The sequence below is a fragment of the Microcaecilia unicolor genome, chromosome 1, assembly GCF_901765095.1.
Source record: "Microcaecilia unicolor chromosome 1, aMicUni1.1, whole genome shotgun sequence".
NCBI classification, from domain to species: domain Eukaryota; kingdom Metazoa; phylum Chordata; class Amphibia; order Gymnophiona; family Siphonopidae; genus Microcaecilia; species Microcaecilia unicolor.
Window position 1 is genome coordinate 579,842,695 of NC_044031.1, and position 19,491 is coordinate 579,862,185.

General features: G+C 44.9%; 1 protein-coding gene across 1 annotated transcript in view; it reads left to right on the top strand.

Annotated features, from left to right (window-relative positions):
- Positions 1-19,491, top strand: part of FAM83A (family with sequence similarity 83 member A) — a 60,003-nt gene that overhangs the window by 17,735 nt on the left and 22,777 nt on the right. The window contains exons 2-3 of the mRNA XM_030190209.1: positions 4,454-4,621; positions 16,654-16,778. Coding sequence (XP_030046069.1) covers positions 4,454-4,621; positions 16,654-16,778 — 293 coding nt within the window. The remainder of the gene's footprint in view (positions 1-4,453; positions 4,622-16,653; positions 16,779-19,491) is intronic.

Here is a 19,491-nt window from a genome sequence, read left to right on the forward strand (position 1 = left end):
AATAAACACCTTGTAAGCAGCCAAAGCTTCAAGGACACAACTCTTATTCCCTGACCTGTACAATGGTCACTCTCCTATGCACTGCTCCAAGAATCTTCCTTTGACTTGCTCCAACTAGTAGAAGGAAGATATTCTATGTTCAAGTGGAAAGCAAGACCCTCCTGTTCCCGTCCTAGGAATATTGGAGAGCACAACCCCCCTAGTTGCCTTCTAATTGATTCCTGGTCAATGACTCCTTTAGGTGGGGCATGGCTATTAAAAGGAGACAGTGAGTACTTTAGAATAGTCATGCCCCACCCTGGGAAATAAGTAGTATCTCCCTCAAACATTACTATCAGGAACAGGGAAATCTGGAAAGGTTCCCTGTTGATATATTGAACTGAACAATAACTCGACAAAACCCTTGGCATATCCACATTAATATCACCACTTCTGTTTGTGATCTAATTATTCTGACTTTTTGGTAAAATCCCTGGAGTGTTAGCAAGGTTTACTGTCATGATCATGGATCTTAAAAACATAAGAACATAAGAATCGCCATACTGGATCAGACCAAAGGTCTATTTAGCCCAGTATCCTGCTTCCAGTGGTGGCCAAGCTAGTCACAAGTACTTGGCTAAATCTCAAGAAGTAGCAATATTCCATGCTATACCTTAATAACAGTTTATGGACTTTACCTCCAGGAATTTATCCAAACCTTTTTTACATCCAGCTACATTAACTATTTTTACCATATTCTATGGCAACAAGTTCCAGAGTTTTACTATGTATTGATGAAAAAATATTTTCTATTCGTTTTAAAAGTATTACTAAGTAACAACATGGTGTATTCCCGAGTCTTTGTATTTTTTGAAAGAGTAAACAACAATTTGGACTCAACTCAGGATTTTATAGACCTCTATCCTTGCCCCCCTCAGCCATCAGTTCTGCAAGCTGAAGACCCCTCACCTCCTTAGTCAAATCCTCATATGAGAGTTGTTCCATCCCCTTAATCGTTTTGATTGCTCGTCTTTGTACTTTTTCTAATTCTACTATATATTTTTTGAGATGCGGCAACCAGAATTGCTCACAATACTCAAGATGAGGTCGCACCATGGAACAATACAAAAGCCATATAATATTCTTTGTTTTGTTATCTATTCCTCTCTTAATAATTTCCAACGTTATATTTGCTTTTTTGGCAGTTGCTGCCCATTGATCAGATTTCAACTTATTGTTCACAATGACACCTAGATCTTTTTCATGGATTTTGACTCCTGATATAGAACCTAGCATCATGTGATTATAATTTGGGTTATTTTTCCCAATGTGTATCAATTTGCACTTGCCCAAACTAAATGTTATCTGTCATTTGGCTGCCCAGTCCTCTGGTGTCATAAGATCATCCTGCAATTTCTCTCAGGCTTATGTGATTTAACAACTTTGAATAGTTTTAGTCAGCTTACTTGTTCCCATTTCCAGATCATTTATAAATACATTTAGAAGAACTATTCCCAGTTAGAAGCCAACCAAAACCTGGCTGAAACAAGATCCAAGGCTGAAATTCACTGCTCGGTTTCGGCTGGAACCAAAGTCAAAACCGAAAATGACTTCTCCTCCCCGCTTACCCCCTTCACCGCAGAAAACATGCATCACAATTGCTCCTGCATATGCTGGGTGCCAATCTCAAAATGGCTGCTGAGACCTCCCATGGCAGTCTTGGCAGAGCCGTAGCGAGGGGAGCTGACACCCGGGTCGGGTCGCCGGTGCGCACCCCCCCCCCTGGGTGCAGCACGGCGCACTCTCCTCCCGCTGGAGCGCACCCCCCCGGAGCGCATACTTCTCCTCCCCGGAGCGCATACCTGCGGCGAGGGATGGGCGGGAGGGCCGATCCGCCCCGACTGCACGTTGCTGGGGGGTGTCAGCTCCAAGCTTGTTCACTGCTCTCTCTGTCCTGGAACAGGAAGTAACCTGTTCGGGGGCAGAGAGGGCAGTGCACCAGCGCGGAGCCGACACCCCCTGCCCCCCCTTCCTACGCCACTGAGTCTCGGCAGCCATTTTGATTCAGCACTGACAGTGGGCAGGAATGAGTGGGCTCCGTTCCTGACCTTGAGGCCACTAGACTACCAGGGTTTATTAAGGTAGGCCTGGGAGCCTGAGGGGCCAGGTCTCTGCTAGAGGGGTAGTGGCAGGACATATTTTCTGCAGGGGGGCACAGCACTAGTGAAGAGTGATCGTAGGGATGGGGGAGAGTTTTGGTTTCTGCCAAAAATGCAGTGGCATTTTCGGCAGAAACCTGAATCTGGATTTCAGGTCTTTTGGTACTGAAACCGAACCCAAAATTCGGTTGGCCTCTAGACCCAGTACAGAAGGCTAAGAAAGAATTTGAAAAGAAACTAGATGTAGAGGCAAGAACTAATCGTAAAAAAAAATTTTCAGGCACATTAGAAGCTAAGAGCCTGTGACAGAGTCAGACTGTTAGATCATTAAGGAGTACAGGGACACTCAGGGAGGACAAGGCCATAGTCGACAGACTGATGCCCAGACGATCGAAAGCCCCGCACTGTTCCAAACAGCGCTCTAAACATAGTGCTGAAACAGTGTGGGGCTTTACCGCCCCTATGATCAAAGGTAATAGCATGCAAATTTATACACGCTATTATCTCTGATCGTATGGTAAAGTGTGGGAGGGTGGTGCCTGGGTGTTCTCCCGCACTTGTATGACAGATCTGGGCTGTCAAAAGCACAGACCTGTGAAAAACGGGCTGGAGGTCATTGGGACCACCAGACCCCAAACAGCATAGCCCTGGTGGCCTATGCCCCCAATGAACCCCCACCCCAAGCCAGTGACATGGGGGCTGGAGGTCTGGCGGACCTCCAGCCCCCACGACCCCCCCCCAACACAAGTTCACAGGGGGCCAGAGATCCAGAATCCTCCTCCAAAAAGCTCTAGTGGCTGCAAATCAAGCCCCCCCCCCCCCAACCTGGTGGTCTAGCTGCCCTCTTCCCCTCCCCCGTACCTTTGTTGGAGGAGGAAGGTAGTACACTCCCTCCTCTTCCAGAAGTACTGCCTCAAAAATGGTGGCGCCCAGCCCTGCCCAGTGTATCCTGGCTCCCTATCCGTTTCCGTATACAGTTCAAGCTCCTGTTATTGACCTATAAGTGCATTCACTCTGCTGCCCCTCACTACCTCTCCACCCTCATCTCTTCCTACACTCCTTCCCAGGAACTCCGTTCACTAGGCAAATCTCACCTAATTGCACCCTTCTCCTCCATCGCTAACTCCAGACTCCGTTCCTTTTACCTCGCTGTACCTTTTGCCTGGAATAGACTTCCTGAGCCATTAAGTCAAGCTCCATCCCTGGCCGCCTTCAAATTCGGGCTAAAGGCCTACCTGTTTGATGCTGCTTTTTATTCCTAACCTGTCACCTGCTCGTAACCTTTATCTTGTCTTCCTCACTTCAATAGTCCCCTTTTCCCTCTGTGTCCTATCTGGCTGTCCTACCCTTATCCCTTATTTGTCCTGTCTGTCTGTCCTGATTTAGATTGTAAGCTCTTTTGAGCAGGGACTGTCTTTTCTTCATGTTAGTTGTGAAGCGCTGCGTACGACTGGTAGCGCTGTAGAAATGATTTGTAGTAGTAGTAGTATGTGCTGGGCAGGGTTTCACACCATATAAGGAAGCTTGATAAGATCTGAGAGCTTAGCTGCTACCTAGTGATGGTATTTTGTGAGGAATGTACAGTCTTTGCTGTCATATGCCTCTTTGGTTTTAGTTTCCAGAAGTAATGACAAGGTGGTATTGATGGATTAAGAGGACTTTTGTTTTTTAGAAGCTTAGTTCATTGGTATAAGCTTTTGTGTCATAAACAGATTGCTCAGGTGGAGAAAAGTATACCAGTAGGCCTTTATTTCACTTCTGTTTATACATTTCTTTCATATGTTTAAACTCTGGTTGCACCTCTGTTTAAGAAACAAATCTCATCCCCAGGGCTATTTCCTGTTCTCCGTGCTGTATTCAAAATTTCTCAGAGATGGTAGGGACCCAGTCTTCTCTTGAAGAGCAGCACAGAAATCCCTCAGGCTCTCTGCATAGGTAGCAGTGGCCAGAGTTCAAATGAAGGGCATCTAAGTGAAGGTTTTCGAAAGGGTTTCCAGAGCAGGGAGTGTGTGTGCTGGGGAGGGGAGGGGGAGGGGGGAGGTGTATCTAACCCAGAAGATCCAGGAATGGCTACAGGGAGGCCCCCACCAGCATCACAGGACTTATACCACTGACATCTAACAGATTTGGAATTCTCACCAGCAACAATATGATAATCCAATGCAAAATAAGGGACATTGTTTGTGCGTTCTAAATGCTGGGTTTCTTATTTTACAGAACAGAATAGGATCACCTTCTAGTCACTACCTTCAATGTCTTTCCAAGGCGATGTGCATTCAGGTTTTCCTAAACCATTTTTATCCTCTTTTTCTCAGGTACTTGCTGTCGTGATGGATGAATTCACTGACGCAGAGATCTTCTGTGATGTCCTTGAGGCTGCTCATAAACGCAATGTTTTTGTCTATCTGTTGCTTGATCAGAGCAAGTTAAAGCTCTTCACTGAGATGTGTGATAAGCTTCAAATCAGAGACATTCATCTCAAGGTACTTCTCGGAATCCCACTGTGTTTAACTTCTTGGATTGAGAAATACAAGGGTATGTTTACTGAGCTGCATGAAGCAGCTACTGCAGGCACATTAAGGACCAAATTCTATTTATGGCAGCTAAAAAATTGGCGCCAATAGAAAACATGCTTAGGTGTATTCTATAAGCCGTGCAGAAAGTTAGGCGCGGTTTACAGAGTATGCCTAAGCCCGTTGATGTGACTAGAATTTAGGCACAACAAATTACGCCCATGAAAACCTGGTGTAAATGGCCACGCCTAACTTTAGGCATGGAGAAGGTTATTCTACAACACTGTGAGTAAATTTTAGGAATGCCCACAACCCACCCATGCTCTTCCCATAGCCACACCTCCTTTTGGGGTCCACGCAGTAGAATTTACATGGACTAAGTTATAGAATACGCTTAGGGAGTAGTGCGTGTAAATTCTAATTAGTGCCAATTAGTACTGCTAATTGCTTGTTAACATCCAATTATCAGTGCTGATTGGCTGGTTAACCAGTTGAGTTGTGCACGTAAATCAGAATATGCTTAGATTTACATGTGCAACTCTAGTCGCACTATATAGAATCTGCGGATAAATGTCAGTGAAAATCTTTGCTAGCAGCTAATGCATGTTAAAACAGCCAGCACAGTATAAATCCCACGTTAGCTGCTTAACGCTTCTAGGGGGTAGAGATTAGATGTGACAGGGGTGGAGCAAAGGGAGTGACCATTGGTGACAGCCAGTAAAGTGCGCAGACCATGATGGCGCGCTAGATTTCACACAACTGCCCATAGTGTTGCTTCAAATGCCACCACCTCAAGAGGAGCAGTAGAGCTATTGGCAGTCCGATAGCACAGCTATCTTGGGTAGTTCTTACTTTTTGCCCCACCCTCATTCATTCTCTCCCCCATGATCTGCTCCTAATGAAGATCCCCCATCCCAATACCACCCCTCCAACTGTCAGGATACTCCCTTCCAATCCCCCCTTATAGTGAAGATCCCACTCCCAATTCCACTCTAAAAATCAAGACCCCCCCCCACCCAATCTAACTCCCAAAATCAAGACCCCATTAATCAAGAACCCCCCATACCAAATCCCACTCCAAACATCAAGACTTCCCCAAGTGATCCCTAGCAGACTCTCCCTCCACTCCCTGGATCTCATTGAGAACCCCCGAGACTTACCTGGGGGTCATCCATGGTGAGCTAGTGGGCCCGAGCTGGAGCGATCCCACTTTATTGCTGACCTCTACTAGTAGTATTGTGAGACTGCTCCTAGGGTTCAGTGCCACTGTTTTGAACCCAGAGCATAACCAGGTGGGAGAAGAGGGGGGGTCTTCGTCAGGAGCATTTGCTCAGGTGTAGGATCTTGTTTTTTTGAAGTGGGATCAGGAGGAGGTCTCGATTGTGGGGTTCTGCCCAGTTGGGGGAGGTGTGTCTTGATTTTTGGAGTGGAATCAGGAAGGGAAATGGCTGGTTAAATAAAAGAAGAGCATAAGCGTTGCCATACTGGCATAGACCAAAGGTCCATCAAGCCCAGTATCCCGTTTCCAACAGTGGCAAATCCAGGTCATAAGGACCTGGCAAGATCCCAAAAGAGTAAAACAGATTTTATTCTGCTTATCCTAGCAATAAGCAGTGGATTTTCCTAGGGCCATCTTAATAATGGCTTATGGACTTTCTTTTAGGAAATTGTCCAAACCTTTTTTAAACACTGTTAAGCTAACTGCTTTTATTACATTTTCTGGCAATGAATTCCAGAGTTGAATTATATGTTGAGTGGAGAAATATTTTCTCTGGTTTGTTTTACTTAGTTGCTTCACTGCGTGCCCCCTAGTCCTAGTATTTTTGGAAAGAGTAAACAAGTGATTCACGTCCACCTGTTCCACTCCACTTAGTATTTTATAGACCTCTATCACATCCCCTCAGTTGTCTCTTCTCCAAGCTGAAGAGCCCTAGCCACTGTAGCCTTTCCTCATATAATTCTTGCCACCCTTCTCTGTACCTTTTCTAATTCCACTTTTTTTTTTTAGATGGGGTGACCAGAATTGCACACAGTATTCAAGGTGTGGTCACACCATGGAGTAATACAAAGGCATTATAACATTCTCATTTTTGTTTTACATTCCTTTCCTAAATAATTCCTAACATTCTATTTGCTTTCTTGGCACCGCTGCACACTGAGCAGATGGTTTCAACATATCGTAAACAATGACACTTAGATCTGTTTCCTGTGCGGTGACACCTAATGTGGAACCTTCCATCACATAGCTGTAGTTTGGGTTCCTTTTTCCCATATGCATCACTTTGCAATTGCTCACATTAAACATCATCTGCCATTTAGACGCTCAGTCTCCCAGTCTCATAAGGTCCTCTTGTAATTTTCCACAATCTTCTTGCGATTTAACAACTTTGAACAACTTTGTGTCATCAGCAAATTTAATTACCTCTCTAGTTACTCCCATCTCTAGGTCATTTATAAATATGTTAAAAAGCAGCAGTGCCAGCACAGATCCCTGGGAAACCCCCTATCTACCTTTCTCCATTGAGAATACTAACCACTTAACCCTACTCTCTGTTTTCTATCTTTTGACTAGTTCTTAATGCCTTTTGAAAATCCAGGTACACAATATTGACTGATTAACCTTTATCCACATGTTTATTCACCCCTTCAAAGAAGGGTTAGACAAGATTTCCCTTGACTAAATCCATGTTGGCTTCACCTCATTAATCCATGCTTAAGTAAATGCTCTGTAATTTTGTTTTCATAATAGTCTCTACCATTGTGCCCAGTACCAACGGGCACCAGTCTGTAATTACAGGCTCACCAGTCTGTAATTTCCTGAATCATCTCTGGAACCCTTTTTAGAAATTGGTGTTACATTATCCACCCTCCAATCTTCCAGTACCATGATACCATGATGGATTTTGAAGATAAATTACATATTACTAACAACAGCTCTGCAAGTTCATTTTTTAATTCTGTCAGTACTCTGGGCTGTATACCATCTGGTCCAGGCGATTTGCTACTCTTCAGTTTGTCAAATTGCCCCATTACATCTTCCAGATTTACAGATTTGTTTCAGTTTTGCTGACTCATCAGTATTGAATACCATTTCTAGCACTGTTATCTCTCCCATATCTTCCTTGGTGAAAACCGAAGCAAAAAATTCATTTAATGTCTCCACTATGACTTTGTCTTCCTTGAGTGCCCCCTTTACCCCTTGGTCATCTAGCGGTCCAACTGATTCTTTTACTGGCTTTTTGCTTCTAATATACCTAAAAAAGTTTTCATGTTGTGTTTTTGCTTCCAATGCAATCTTCTTTTCAAAGTCTCTCTTTGCCTTCCTTATCAGCGCTTTGCATTTGACTTGACATTCCTTATGCTATTATTTTCAGTTGGATCTTTTTTCTGTTTTCTGAAGGATTTTCTTTTAGCTCTAATAGCTTCCTTCACCTTACTTTTTAACCATGCCGGCTATTGTTTGGTCTTCCTTTTTTAATACATGGAATATATCTGGTCTGGGCTTCCAGGATGGTATTTTTGAATAGTGTCCATGCCTGATGTAAAATTTTGACCTTTGCAGCTCCTTCTCTAAGTTTTTTCTTTTTTTTAGCATTCTCCTCATTTTATCATAATCTCCTTTTCAAAACTTGAATGCTAATGTATTGGATTTCCTGTGTGTACTTTACTCCAGAGATTATATCAAATTTGATTATGTTATGATCACTGTTATCAAGTGGCCCCAGCACCATTACCTCCTGCACCAGATCGTGTGCTCCACTAAGGACTAGGTTTAGAATTATTTTCCCTCTTGTTGGTTCCTGAACCAGCTGCTCCATCAAGGAATTTTACCTCCCTAGCATGCTCTGATGTTACATTTACCCTGTCAATATTGGAGTAATTGAAATATTAACTATATTAAGCGGTATATTAAACAATTAAATCAAATCAAATTATTGTGTACCCCAGTTTGTTAGCCTCCCCAATTTATGATAACATTTCTGCATCTGTCTGCTCATCCTGTGTCATTCAAGTTTCTAGCACTGTGTTACATGCAGTGTCTGATAGCGCAAATGCTCCCGTTCTGTCTGGCACTGCATGTAACACAAAGCAACTGCCCTGTGCCATAAATGTAGAGCAGATGCAAATCACACATCCCCTACATTTCACATAGGCTTTGCACTTACTGCACCTTTAACGTTTACAGTTAAGGTGTAGTAAGTGCAAAAACTTATCACACTTTAGTAAACATGCTCCACAAAGATTTAAGAATGCTGCAGCAAAAGCTGGTCTAGTAGCTCAGGGGCAAGTGAAGTGCACAGCCCTGTGGAGAACCAGGGTTTGACTTCCTGAGCTGGGGATGCTGTAGAAGGGATAATACTTATAGATCCTGCAGGGGAGAGTGTCACAGCCATTTCTCACTGGTGTTGGTCCGTAATGTCTGCTAGAGGGTGGGAGAAGGTATTTCGATAGGGGAAAATTCCAGATAGTTCCAAATGAAGGCCTGTAGTGCCTCAGCCCAGTAGAGGCTCATTCCAGGTGACCTAGAAAACCAGAGGGGCCAAAACATCCCCTCTTTTGCTGAACTTCCTTTTCCAGTGCAGGCCTATATTATATTACTCTATCCAAGCTTCTTTTTTTCTTTTTGTATATTTAATTTTAGGGACTTAGTATACCGCCTTTCTGTGGGTATTGCAACTACATTCAAGGCAGTTTACATAGTATATACAGGTACTTATTTGTACCTGGGGCAATGGAGGGTTAAGTGACTTGTCCAAAGTCACAAGGAGCTGCAGTGGGAATCAAACCCAGTTACCCAGGATCAAAGTCCGCTAGGCTACTCCTCCACAATTAAGCACAGGAAAGCAGAACCTATTTGTAACATACAGCCAAAGTGTAAGAGAAAAAGAATATACTACCCATATCCAAGCATAGATTATGTAGCTCTCTTTAAGGGGGAATAAGAGACATTTAAAAGAACATAATACTGAGGCCCAGAGGCACAAAGGTCCCTGTAAAAAATTGTTCTGTATTTCCACCTTGGTAAAAATTACTGATTTGGAAATACAGAACAATTCCCAAAGCAAATCGTATGCAAATTTGCTGCTCGCTACTTTTGTGAACAGCTCATTTGCATGCGATAGGGGGGAAGCCAGTCAATCAGTTGAGCATGCGCAGAACAGCCAGTCACTAAGTGTGATTGCTCCGTGCATGGTCAGAGCAGCGCTTGTATACGTTTTTCATACACGCAAAGAAGCTGTGTGTATGAAAGCCGGTGCATAGCTTCATTCTTGAACTCTGGAGCTGTCTGTGCAGGTCTCTGATCAGATGATCCTGGGGCCAGACTCTTCCATGGCTGAAGTATATTCAATAACAGGTTCATCGTCTTGCTACCCACTGGCATCAAATACATCCAGGGCAGCCGCTTTGTTTCACTGCACCAAAGAAACAGAAAGTGGCTCTCCTCACAAACCCCGCAAAATGTTGCTGGCACTACCCCTCCCTCTCTTCTCAAGTAGTTTCTGGGCACATGACACATACCATGGCCACACACTCACTCTCAACTCATCACTCAAGGGACATGGACACCTTCCCCAAACGGTCAGTGGGGGGAGGTAAGTGAACTCTTACCCATGGATCCATTTGGAGGGAGCCCCTGAAAGTTCAAGCAAGAGGCACTGATCCTTGCTGCTCGCTCTCTCGCATTCTCTGCCCTGATGATTTTCTTGTGTGAAGCTCACTCAACTTTGGAGAGGTTTCTTTTTCTTTGATGCTTTCCTGGGGTACTTGCATCTTCCCTGCCCCTCCCCCAGCCACAGTCAGTGATCTTCCTGCTCTGGCATGCGGGTCCTTCTCCTCCTGCAGGAGTGGCAGAGGACCCTTGCAACTATGAAGAACTGTCAGGACCGACAGCTTCAGCCCTCCTGCTAAAGTTTCCACAGTAAAGGTAGGGGCTGCTTCTATGCATCGTTCGGAAAATGGCTGTGCATTGCTTTTCATGCACATTTGTATAGTAATTAGCTCATTATAATAACTTTGCATACAATTTTCGTTAGCTGCCACTATGACAGGAAAAGAGCTTGGAGAACCCTTTTGTGCTTGTCTCACTGTACTCCGTGCTCGCTAAACCATCTAGAACCAGTGCAAAAACCAGGCTGCTGGCTTGTTAGGTTTTGTACATCTGGACCTAAGAAATCAAAGAGAATCTTCTCACATCTAATACCCAAATTACTAGTTGCCATTTCAACACCCACTCTTCCACTAATCCTCAGTAAATTAAGAAAAATCAGAGATTGTAAAGAGTGCTCAAGAAGGATTTTCTCTAATTAAGTAGGGTCAATAATTGTATAATTAATTCCTTGAAAGTTCATAAGACATTTACAAGTAATTTACCAACAAAAATTTTCCCTGTAGCCAAAACACAAGGCTTTAGTTGCAAGAAGGCTTTCCTAAAAACTTCAGTGGCACGCTCCACATCTGGAAATAGCTGTACCTTGTGGCCACAAAAGTTAACATCTTTTTTTTTAATGAAATATGATTTCAACGCAAGCAAATTGTCTTCCTACATGTCAAAGGAGGCAATAAGAGTAGCTTGATAATCACATCTTGGGAATCTTCCAAACATCTGGGCAAATCATAGCTGACAGTGACCAATTGATCAAGCCCTTCTGCTTCCTCCTCACCCTAGACTCTCCTCCCCTTAAGGTAATACAAATTCACCAAAGAAATAGTGTTGTCATTAGAGATTTCTAAAAACTCTTCAAAATATTTACAAAGCAGAATTTCAGAAAAAGTAAATGGGTCCCAGGAAAGTTCATTTATCATAATCTCCAACTTATAATGAATAGATAATCAATGGGACACTGTGTTAACTGGGTGCAAATTATATTGCAATGATAGAGGGGATCAAATTGGAGAGGAGATTGCTCTATATGTTAAAGAGGGAATTGAGTCAAATAAACTAAACATTCTACATGGAATCATAATGGATAGAAATTCCATGTGTGAAGGGAAGGAGTATTCTTGTAGGGCTGTACTACTGTCCACCAGGACAGAATGAGCAGACAGATGGAGAAATATTTACAGAAATTAGGAAAACTGGCAAATTGAGCAACAGTATAATAATGGGTAATTTCAATTACCCTAATATTGACTGGATAAATATTACATCAGGGAGCGCCAGGGAGATAAAATTCCTAGATGTAATAAATGACTTCTTCGTGGAGCAACTTGTTCAGAAACCAACAATAGGGTGAGCCATTTTAGATCTAGTCCTTGGTGGAATGCAGGGCATAGTACAAGAGGTAATGGAGTTGGGTCCACTGGGAAACAGTGGTCATAACATGATCAAGTTTGAGCTACTATTTGGAATTAAACCACAAAGAAAATCTACTGTAGCTGCATTTAATTTTTGAAAGGGTGACTAAGATAAAATGAGGAAAATGGTTAAAAAGAAACTAAAATGATCAGCTACAAAGGTTAGAACATTAAATGAGGCATGGAAGTTTTTTTAAAAATACCATCTTGGAAGCCCAGACCATATGCATTCCACATATTTACAAAGGTGGAAAGAAGAGAAAACGACAGCCAGCATGGTTAAAAGGTAAAGTGAAAGAGGCTATTAGAGCCAAAAGAATGTCCTTCAAAGAATGGAAAAGGACTCAAATGAAGAAAATAAGAAGCAACATAACCACTGTCAAGCCAGATGCAAAGCACCGATAAAGAAGGCTAAAAGAGAATATGAAGAGAAACTTGCCACAGAGGCAAAAATTCACAGTAACAACTTGTTCAGGTGCATCAGAAGCAGAAAGCCTGTGAGGGAATCCATGGGACCTTTAGATCATGAAGGAGCAAAAGGGGCACTCAGGGAGGACAAAGCCATTGCGGAGAAACTGAATTAAATCTTTACTTCAGTCTTTTTACGGAAGAAGATGTAAGAGATCTACCTGTACCAGAAATGGTTTTCAAGGGCAATGATGCAGAGGAACTGAAAGAAATCTCAGTGAACCTGGAAGACATACTGAGCCAAATCGACAAATTAAAGAGTAATAAATCACCTGAACCAGATGGCATCCATCCAAGGGTACTGAAAGAACTCAAACATGAAATTGTTGATCTGCTGTTAGTAATCTGTAGCCTATTGTTAAAGTCATCCATAGTACCTAAAGATTGGGGGGTGGCCAGTGTAACACCGATTTTTAAAAAGGGTTCCAGGGGTGATCAGGGAAATTACAGACCAGTAAGTCTGATGTCCGTGCTAGGTAAAATAGTGGAAACTATTATATAGAATAAAATTACAGAACACATAAATAAACATGGTTTAACGGGTAAGAGTCAGCATGGTTTCAGCCAAGGGAAGTCTTGTCTCACTAATTTGCTTCATTTCTTGGAAGACATGAATAAACATGTGGCTAAAGGTGAGCTGGTTGATGTAGTGTATATAGATTTTCAGAACGCTTTTGACAAAGTTCCTCATGAGAAACTCCTGAGAAAATGGAAGCAATGTTCTTTTGTGGATTAGGAATTGATTATTGAACAGAAAGCAGAGGGTAGGGTTAAATGGTCATTTCTCTCAATGGAGGAGGTTGAATGGTGGAGTGCTATAGGCAGTGGTGTACCAAGGGGGGGGGGGGGGCGGTGGGGGCGGTCTGCCCCGGGTGCACGCCGCTGGGGGGGTGCTGCGCGCCTGTCGGCTCTTCGTTTTCATGCTCCCTTTGCCCCGGAACAGGTTATTTCCTGTTCTGGGGCAGAGGGAGCATGAAAACGAAGAGCCGGCAGGCGCACGGCCCCCCCCCCCCCCCAGTGTCGTGCACCCGGGGGGGTTCTTTCGCCGGGGGGGGGTGTCGCGCTGTTCCGGGGGGGCGCTGCACCCGGGGGGGCGGGGGCGCATCAGCGATCCGCCCCAGGTGTCAGCCCCCCTAGGAACGCCACTGGCTATAGGGATCTGTACTGGGTCCGGTGCTATTTAACATATTTATAAATGATCTGGAAATTGGAACATCGAGTGAGGTGATTAAATTTGCAGATGACACAAAACTTTTCAAGGTTGTTAAAAAAGCATGCGCACTTTGAAAAATTGCAGGAAGACCTTAGGAAATTAGAAGACTGGGCATCCAAATGGAAGATGAAATTTAATGTGGACAAATGCAAAGTGATGCACATTGGGAATAATCTGAATCATAATTACCAGATGCTAGGGTCCACCTTGGGGGTCAGCACCCAAGAAAAAGATCTAGGTGTTGTTGTAGGCAATACGCTGAAATCTTCTGCCCAGTGTGCGTCGGTGGCCTAAAAACAGAATGCTAGACATTATTAGAAAAGGGATAGTAAATAAGACTGAGAATACTATAATGCCTCTGTATCGCTCCATGGTGCAACCTCATCTTGAGTTACTGCATTCTGTTCTGGTCCTCGTATCTCAAAAAAGATATAGTGGAATTAGAAAAGATTCAAAGAAGAGTGACCAAAATGATAAAGGGAATGGAACTTTTCTCATATGAGGAAAGGCTAAAGAGGTTAGAGATCTTCGGCTTGAAAAAGAGACAGCTGAGGGGAGATATGATTGAGGTGTACAAAATTCCTTGGTTGGCTGCCACAGAGGGCGGTCGCCACTGCACCCCCCCCCCTCACCCCAGGTGCAGCGTCATCCATCCCTCCCCCCGGGTGCAGCATGACACCCCCCCAGCTCATCACCTCCAAGCCCCCCACCCCCCTGGGTGCATTCTTCTTGTCTGCTGGTGTGCAGGGAGCAGCCGTGCAGCTGTCAGCTCTGCCAGTTCCCTGCTCCCTCTGCTGTTACTTCCTGTGCCAGGACAGAGGGAGCAGGGAACTGGTGGAGCCGACAGCCACACGGCTGCTCCCAGCACTCCTCCTGCAGCGTGCACCCGGGACGGACCGCCTCCACCACCCCGCCCTCAGTACACCACTGAGAAGTATAGAAGTGAATCGATTTTTTTACTCTTTCAAAAAGTACAAAGACTAGGGTACACTCAGAGAGGCATTTTCGAAAGGGACGCCCAAGTTGCGATTTGGACATCCTTGCAAAACGGCGAAATCCAGGGGCGGGGAAACCCCTATTTTCAAAACAAGATGGCCGTCCATCTTTCGTTTCGAAAATACCGTCAGGGACGTCCAAATCCTTAAATTTGGATGTCCCTAGATTTGGTCGTCCCTAGACATGGATGTTTCTGACTTTCGGCGATTTTCGAAACCAAAGATGTCCATGTCAGAAACAGCCAAATGCAAGCCATTTGGTCATGGGAGGAGCCAACATTTCTAGTGCACTGGTCCCCCTGACATGCCAGGACAACAATCGGGCACCCTAGGGGGCACTGCAGTGTACTTCATAAAATGCTCCCAGGAACATAGCTCCCTTACCTTTTCTGCTGAGCCCCCCAAAACCCACTACCCACAACTGTACACCACTACCATAGACCTTACGGGTGTAGGGGGGGCACCTATATATGGGTACAGTGGGTTTGTGGTGGGTTTTGGAGAGCTCGCTGGTAGGGGGGGTACGGGCCTGGGTTCGCTTGTCTGAAGTGCACTGCAGTACTCACTAAAACTGATCCAGGGACCTGCATTCGCTTTCATGGACCTGAGTATGATATCTGAGGCTGGCATAAAGGCTGGCATGACATATTTTTAAAGATGTTTTTTTAGGGTGGGAGGGGGTTAGTGACCACTGCAGGAGTAATGGTAGGTCATCCCCAATTCTCTCCGGTGGTCATCTTGTCATTTTGGGCACCTTTTTGTGCCTTAGTCATAATAAAAACAGGTCCAGGTGAAAATGTCCAAGTGTTCGTCAGGGACGTCCTTGTTTTTTTGATTATGGGTCAAGGATGTCCAATTGTTAGGCATGCCCAAGTCCCGCCTTTGCTATGCCTCCGACACGCCCCCTTGAACTTTGGCCATCCTTGCGATGGAGTGCAGTTGGAGATGTCCTAAATCGGGTTTCAATTATACCGATTTGGACGTCCCTGGGAGAAGGACGTCCATCTTCCGATTTATGTCGAAAGATGGACGTCCTTTTTTGAAAATGAGCCCCTCAATGAAGTTACATGAAAATACTTTTGAAACAAATAGGAGGAAATATTTTTTCACTCAATGAATAGTTAAGCCCTGGAACTCTTTGCCGTAGGATATAGTAACAGCGGTTTGGGTTTCAAAAAGGTTTGGACAAGTTCTTGGAGGAAAAGTCCATAGTCTGCTATTGAGACAGACATGGGGAAGACCTGGTTGCTACTATTTGGGTTTCTGCCAGGTACTTGTGACCTGGCCTGGCCACTGTTGGAAACAGGGTGCTGGGCTAGATGGACCATTGGTTTGACCCAGTATGGCTATTCTTATGTACAAATTATTTTAAGTCCCAGAGATTGGTGTTTTCTGTATCCCTATCACTTGAGATTCCAATCCAAGATTCAGTATCAAGCAGATTAAAAGAAGATGCTTTATTTTGCCAATCTACTGTCTTTGGAACCAGGTAGAAAAGACATGTGACTTTGCCAGGTGTGGGCAACTCTGCTAACTCCAACAATACTAATGGGTTCAGCCATGGAAGATGCCCATACAAACTATTGACCAGCCAGGGCATTGCAAGGTAACCCAAGTATCTCCATGTCCCATGTCCTCTGGACAAGCTGAACCAGGCCTGTTTTAACCCAGGGCATTTATAGGCTTGCATTGAAAAGCAATGGAGCGAATGCCAGTATGTGTGTATGTCATTTATCTATCTATATCAAGGGTTCTCAACCGAGTCCTTGGAACACTCTTAGCCAGTCAGGTTTTCAGGATATCCACAATAAGTATGCATGAGATACAGTTGCATGCCCTACCTCCGTGGTATGCAAATGTATCTCATGCATATTCATTGTAGGCATCTTTAAAACCTGACTGGCTAGGTGTGTCCCAAGGACTGGGTTGAGAACCCCCTTATCTATCTATCTATCTATCTATCTATCTAATGTTTTCAATAGCCTTTATTTTACTTGTGTTATTGTTCCTTTCTTCTTTTTCCCTCTCAGAATATTTCCATTAGAAGTATTACAGGAGAAGTTTACTGTGCAAAATCAGGCAAGAAATTCTCAGGTCAAATCCAGGAGAAATTCCTTATCTCTGACTGGAGATTAGTGCTCTCAGGATCATACAGGTAAGTCCTGCATCAAACAGCATTTTCCAGTTAACAGTGTTTCAGTTCAAGAAGGTTTAAGAGGAAAGCACTGCAGGAAACAAAATTGTCATCCATCCCCAAAACTGTGTTTACAGTAGTTTCATAAAGTTTCCTTTGTGCAGGAGAAGTGGGCAGAGGGTAACAGTCCCCTGTCCAGCCTTTCACCCACTTTCTCTTTCATCTGCAAATCTGATAATTGAACAATAAAGCGGTCTGGCCTAATCTGTATTTTCTGAAACCACACAAAATTCAGTTTTTGAAAATAGGCAAAACCAGTGCTGATTTGAAAAAAAAAAAAAAAGTACCAAGTTAGGAGTAGCAGGGGTGGCCAGATCACTACAGTTAAAAACAAGTTCCAGATCAGTGAGCTGGCAGAGCATCGGCACTAGATAAAACCATTTTACTTTCCCAGACGTTCTTACCTAAAAACATCTTGAACTAGAACTAGAGCGGGATTAATGCACAGGAACATTAAGCAATGCCTAGGCCTCAAAAGGAAGGAGCCTGCGACATGCAAAGCTTCCTACATAAGAGTGATAGATGCTGGATTGATGTGAGAGACTTGGGGGCCGAACTAGGGTAACCGATCCCACACTTTAAATTAAGCGATGTCAGGGACTGACAGAATCTTTAAATTGGAAATATAATCTACCAATGGTGTGCATCCCTATGATAGACACATTGCATCAGTTCCAAAGGCACTATGAGTAAGACAACTTAGAGGTCCTTTTACTAAGGAGCGGGAGGCCTAACACGGGCCTACCGCACAGTAGAAGAGTACTAAAAGCACTGAGGCATCCTTCGACAGTTTCGCCAGCAGTGCGTGCTATTCCCGCGGTAAAAAATATTTTGTATTTTTTGCCGTGGGACTCATGTGTGGGGGTGGAGAGTAGGCGTGCCTGCACTAATTGGGTGGCATGAGCACCAGTGGCGTAGCTAGGTGGGGCCACAGGGGCCTGGGCCCTCCAAATTTGCCCTGGGCCCCTGGTTGGCTGGCGGGGGTCCCCAACCCCTGCCAGCTGAAGACTTCATCCACCGCTGGTCTGTGCCGGCGCTGCCGCATTACCTGCCCTGCTCTCTCTTCCCCTCGTGTCAGGCATGCTCCTTTTAGTGAAATGCGGCAGCGCTAGAGACCAGCGCTGGATGAAGTCTTCAGCTGGCGGGGGTTGGGAACTCCCACCAGCTAAGATGTTACAGCAGTGGCAGTGGGTAGCAGAGGGGGCGGCAGAGGGGGGGACAGCAGTGGAGGGTGGTGAGAGCAGTGGGACGGTGACCAAAATGTGCCCCCCCCCCCACCTTGAGCTCTGGCCCCTTCCCACCTTGAGGTCTGGCTACGCACCTGACGAGCACATTACCACATGCTATCCAATTACCATAGGATTAGTGTGGGAGCCCTTACCGCCTCCTAAGTAGGTGGTGGTAAAGGCTCCCGGCAGTAATGACCTCATACTTATGGGGAAATTTGCACTGTAGCTTGATAAAAGGACCCCTTAGGGAAAAAAAAGAGAACCAGAGTACCTGAATGTATATCGCTTTGATAGCTTTCAGGCTTGCAGGCGATATATAAGAAATTAAAAATCAATCAATCAATCAATCAATCATTAAATACATAAGAAAGCATTTAAATGCTGCTTCTGCAGTCAGCACTTTTTATGAGCTTGGGCAAATCACTTTATCTCTCATGTCCTCCATATTCACTTTATTTGGAAGCTCCTTGGCAGAGACTTATTGTTCCTACATCCTTATCACCATTATACAGACCCAGGCCAGTCCCAATAGATTGGAGGCATTTAAACCTGGCTCCCCTGCCCTGCAGCAAACAGCACTGTAACCTCACCTGCACTGGCATCCAGTGCACTGGCATCCAGCATGGTTGCACTGCAGAGCAAAGGAACCTCCAGAGTTAGTTGTTAGGAAAATCCAGATGACAAACCATAGGACCCTAATGAGCTGTGCTTGTGGGTAGTGTAGCATCTCCGTTTCACCTCCCTGCACTCCCTCTTCTTCCTCCCCCTATGTCCCTCCAAGCCACCCCCTCGGAAGATCTCCCATCCCAAAGACCCCACATCTCCCATTAGGCCCGCCCTCCCCAGGCCTACCTGAAGAATGCTGTGAGGCAGCAGTGATTCCCAGCTCCAGATTCAAAATTCAAGACTTGTGCGACTATTGCTAGAGGTTGTCTCTAGCAATAGTCGCACAAGTCTACCACGAGAGGTTGCGGCCACCATTTTGAACCTGGAGCAGAATCATTTCAAATCAATTCTTTTATACCTGGGCAGCAACGACTGGGGATCGCTTCTACTTGCTCTACTCTGAACCATGAGGGCATCCTTCAGATAGGCCCAGGGGGATTATGGAGGTGTGTTACCTCTCAACCCTCATCTCCCCTTACGTTCCTACCCGTACCCTCCGCTCTCAAGACAAATCCCTCCTTTCAGTACCCTTCTCCACCACCGCCAACTCCAGACTCCGCCCTTTTTGCCTCGCCTCACCCCACGCGTGGAACAAACTCCCCGAGCCCATACGCCAGGCCCCCTCCCTGCCCATCTTCAAATCTCTGCTTAAAGCCCACCTCTTCAATGTCGCCTTCGGCACCTAACCTCTACACCTCTGCCCAGGAAACCTAGACTGCCCAACTTGACATTTCGTTCCTTAGATTGTAAGCTCCTTTGAGCAGGGACCGTCCTTCTTT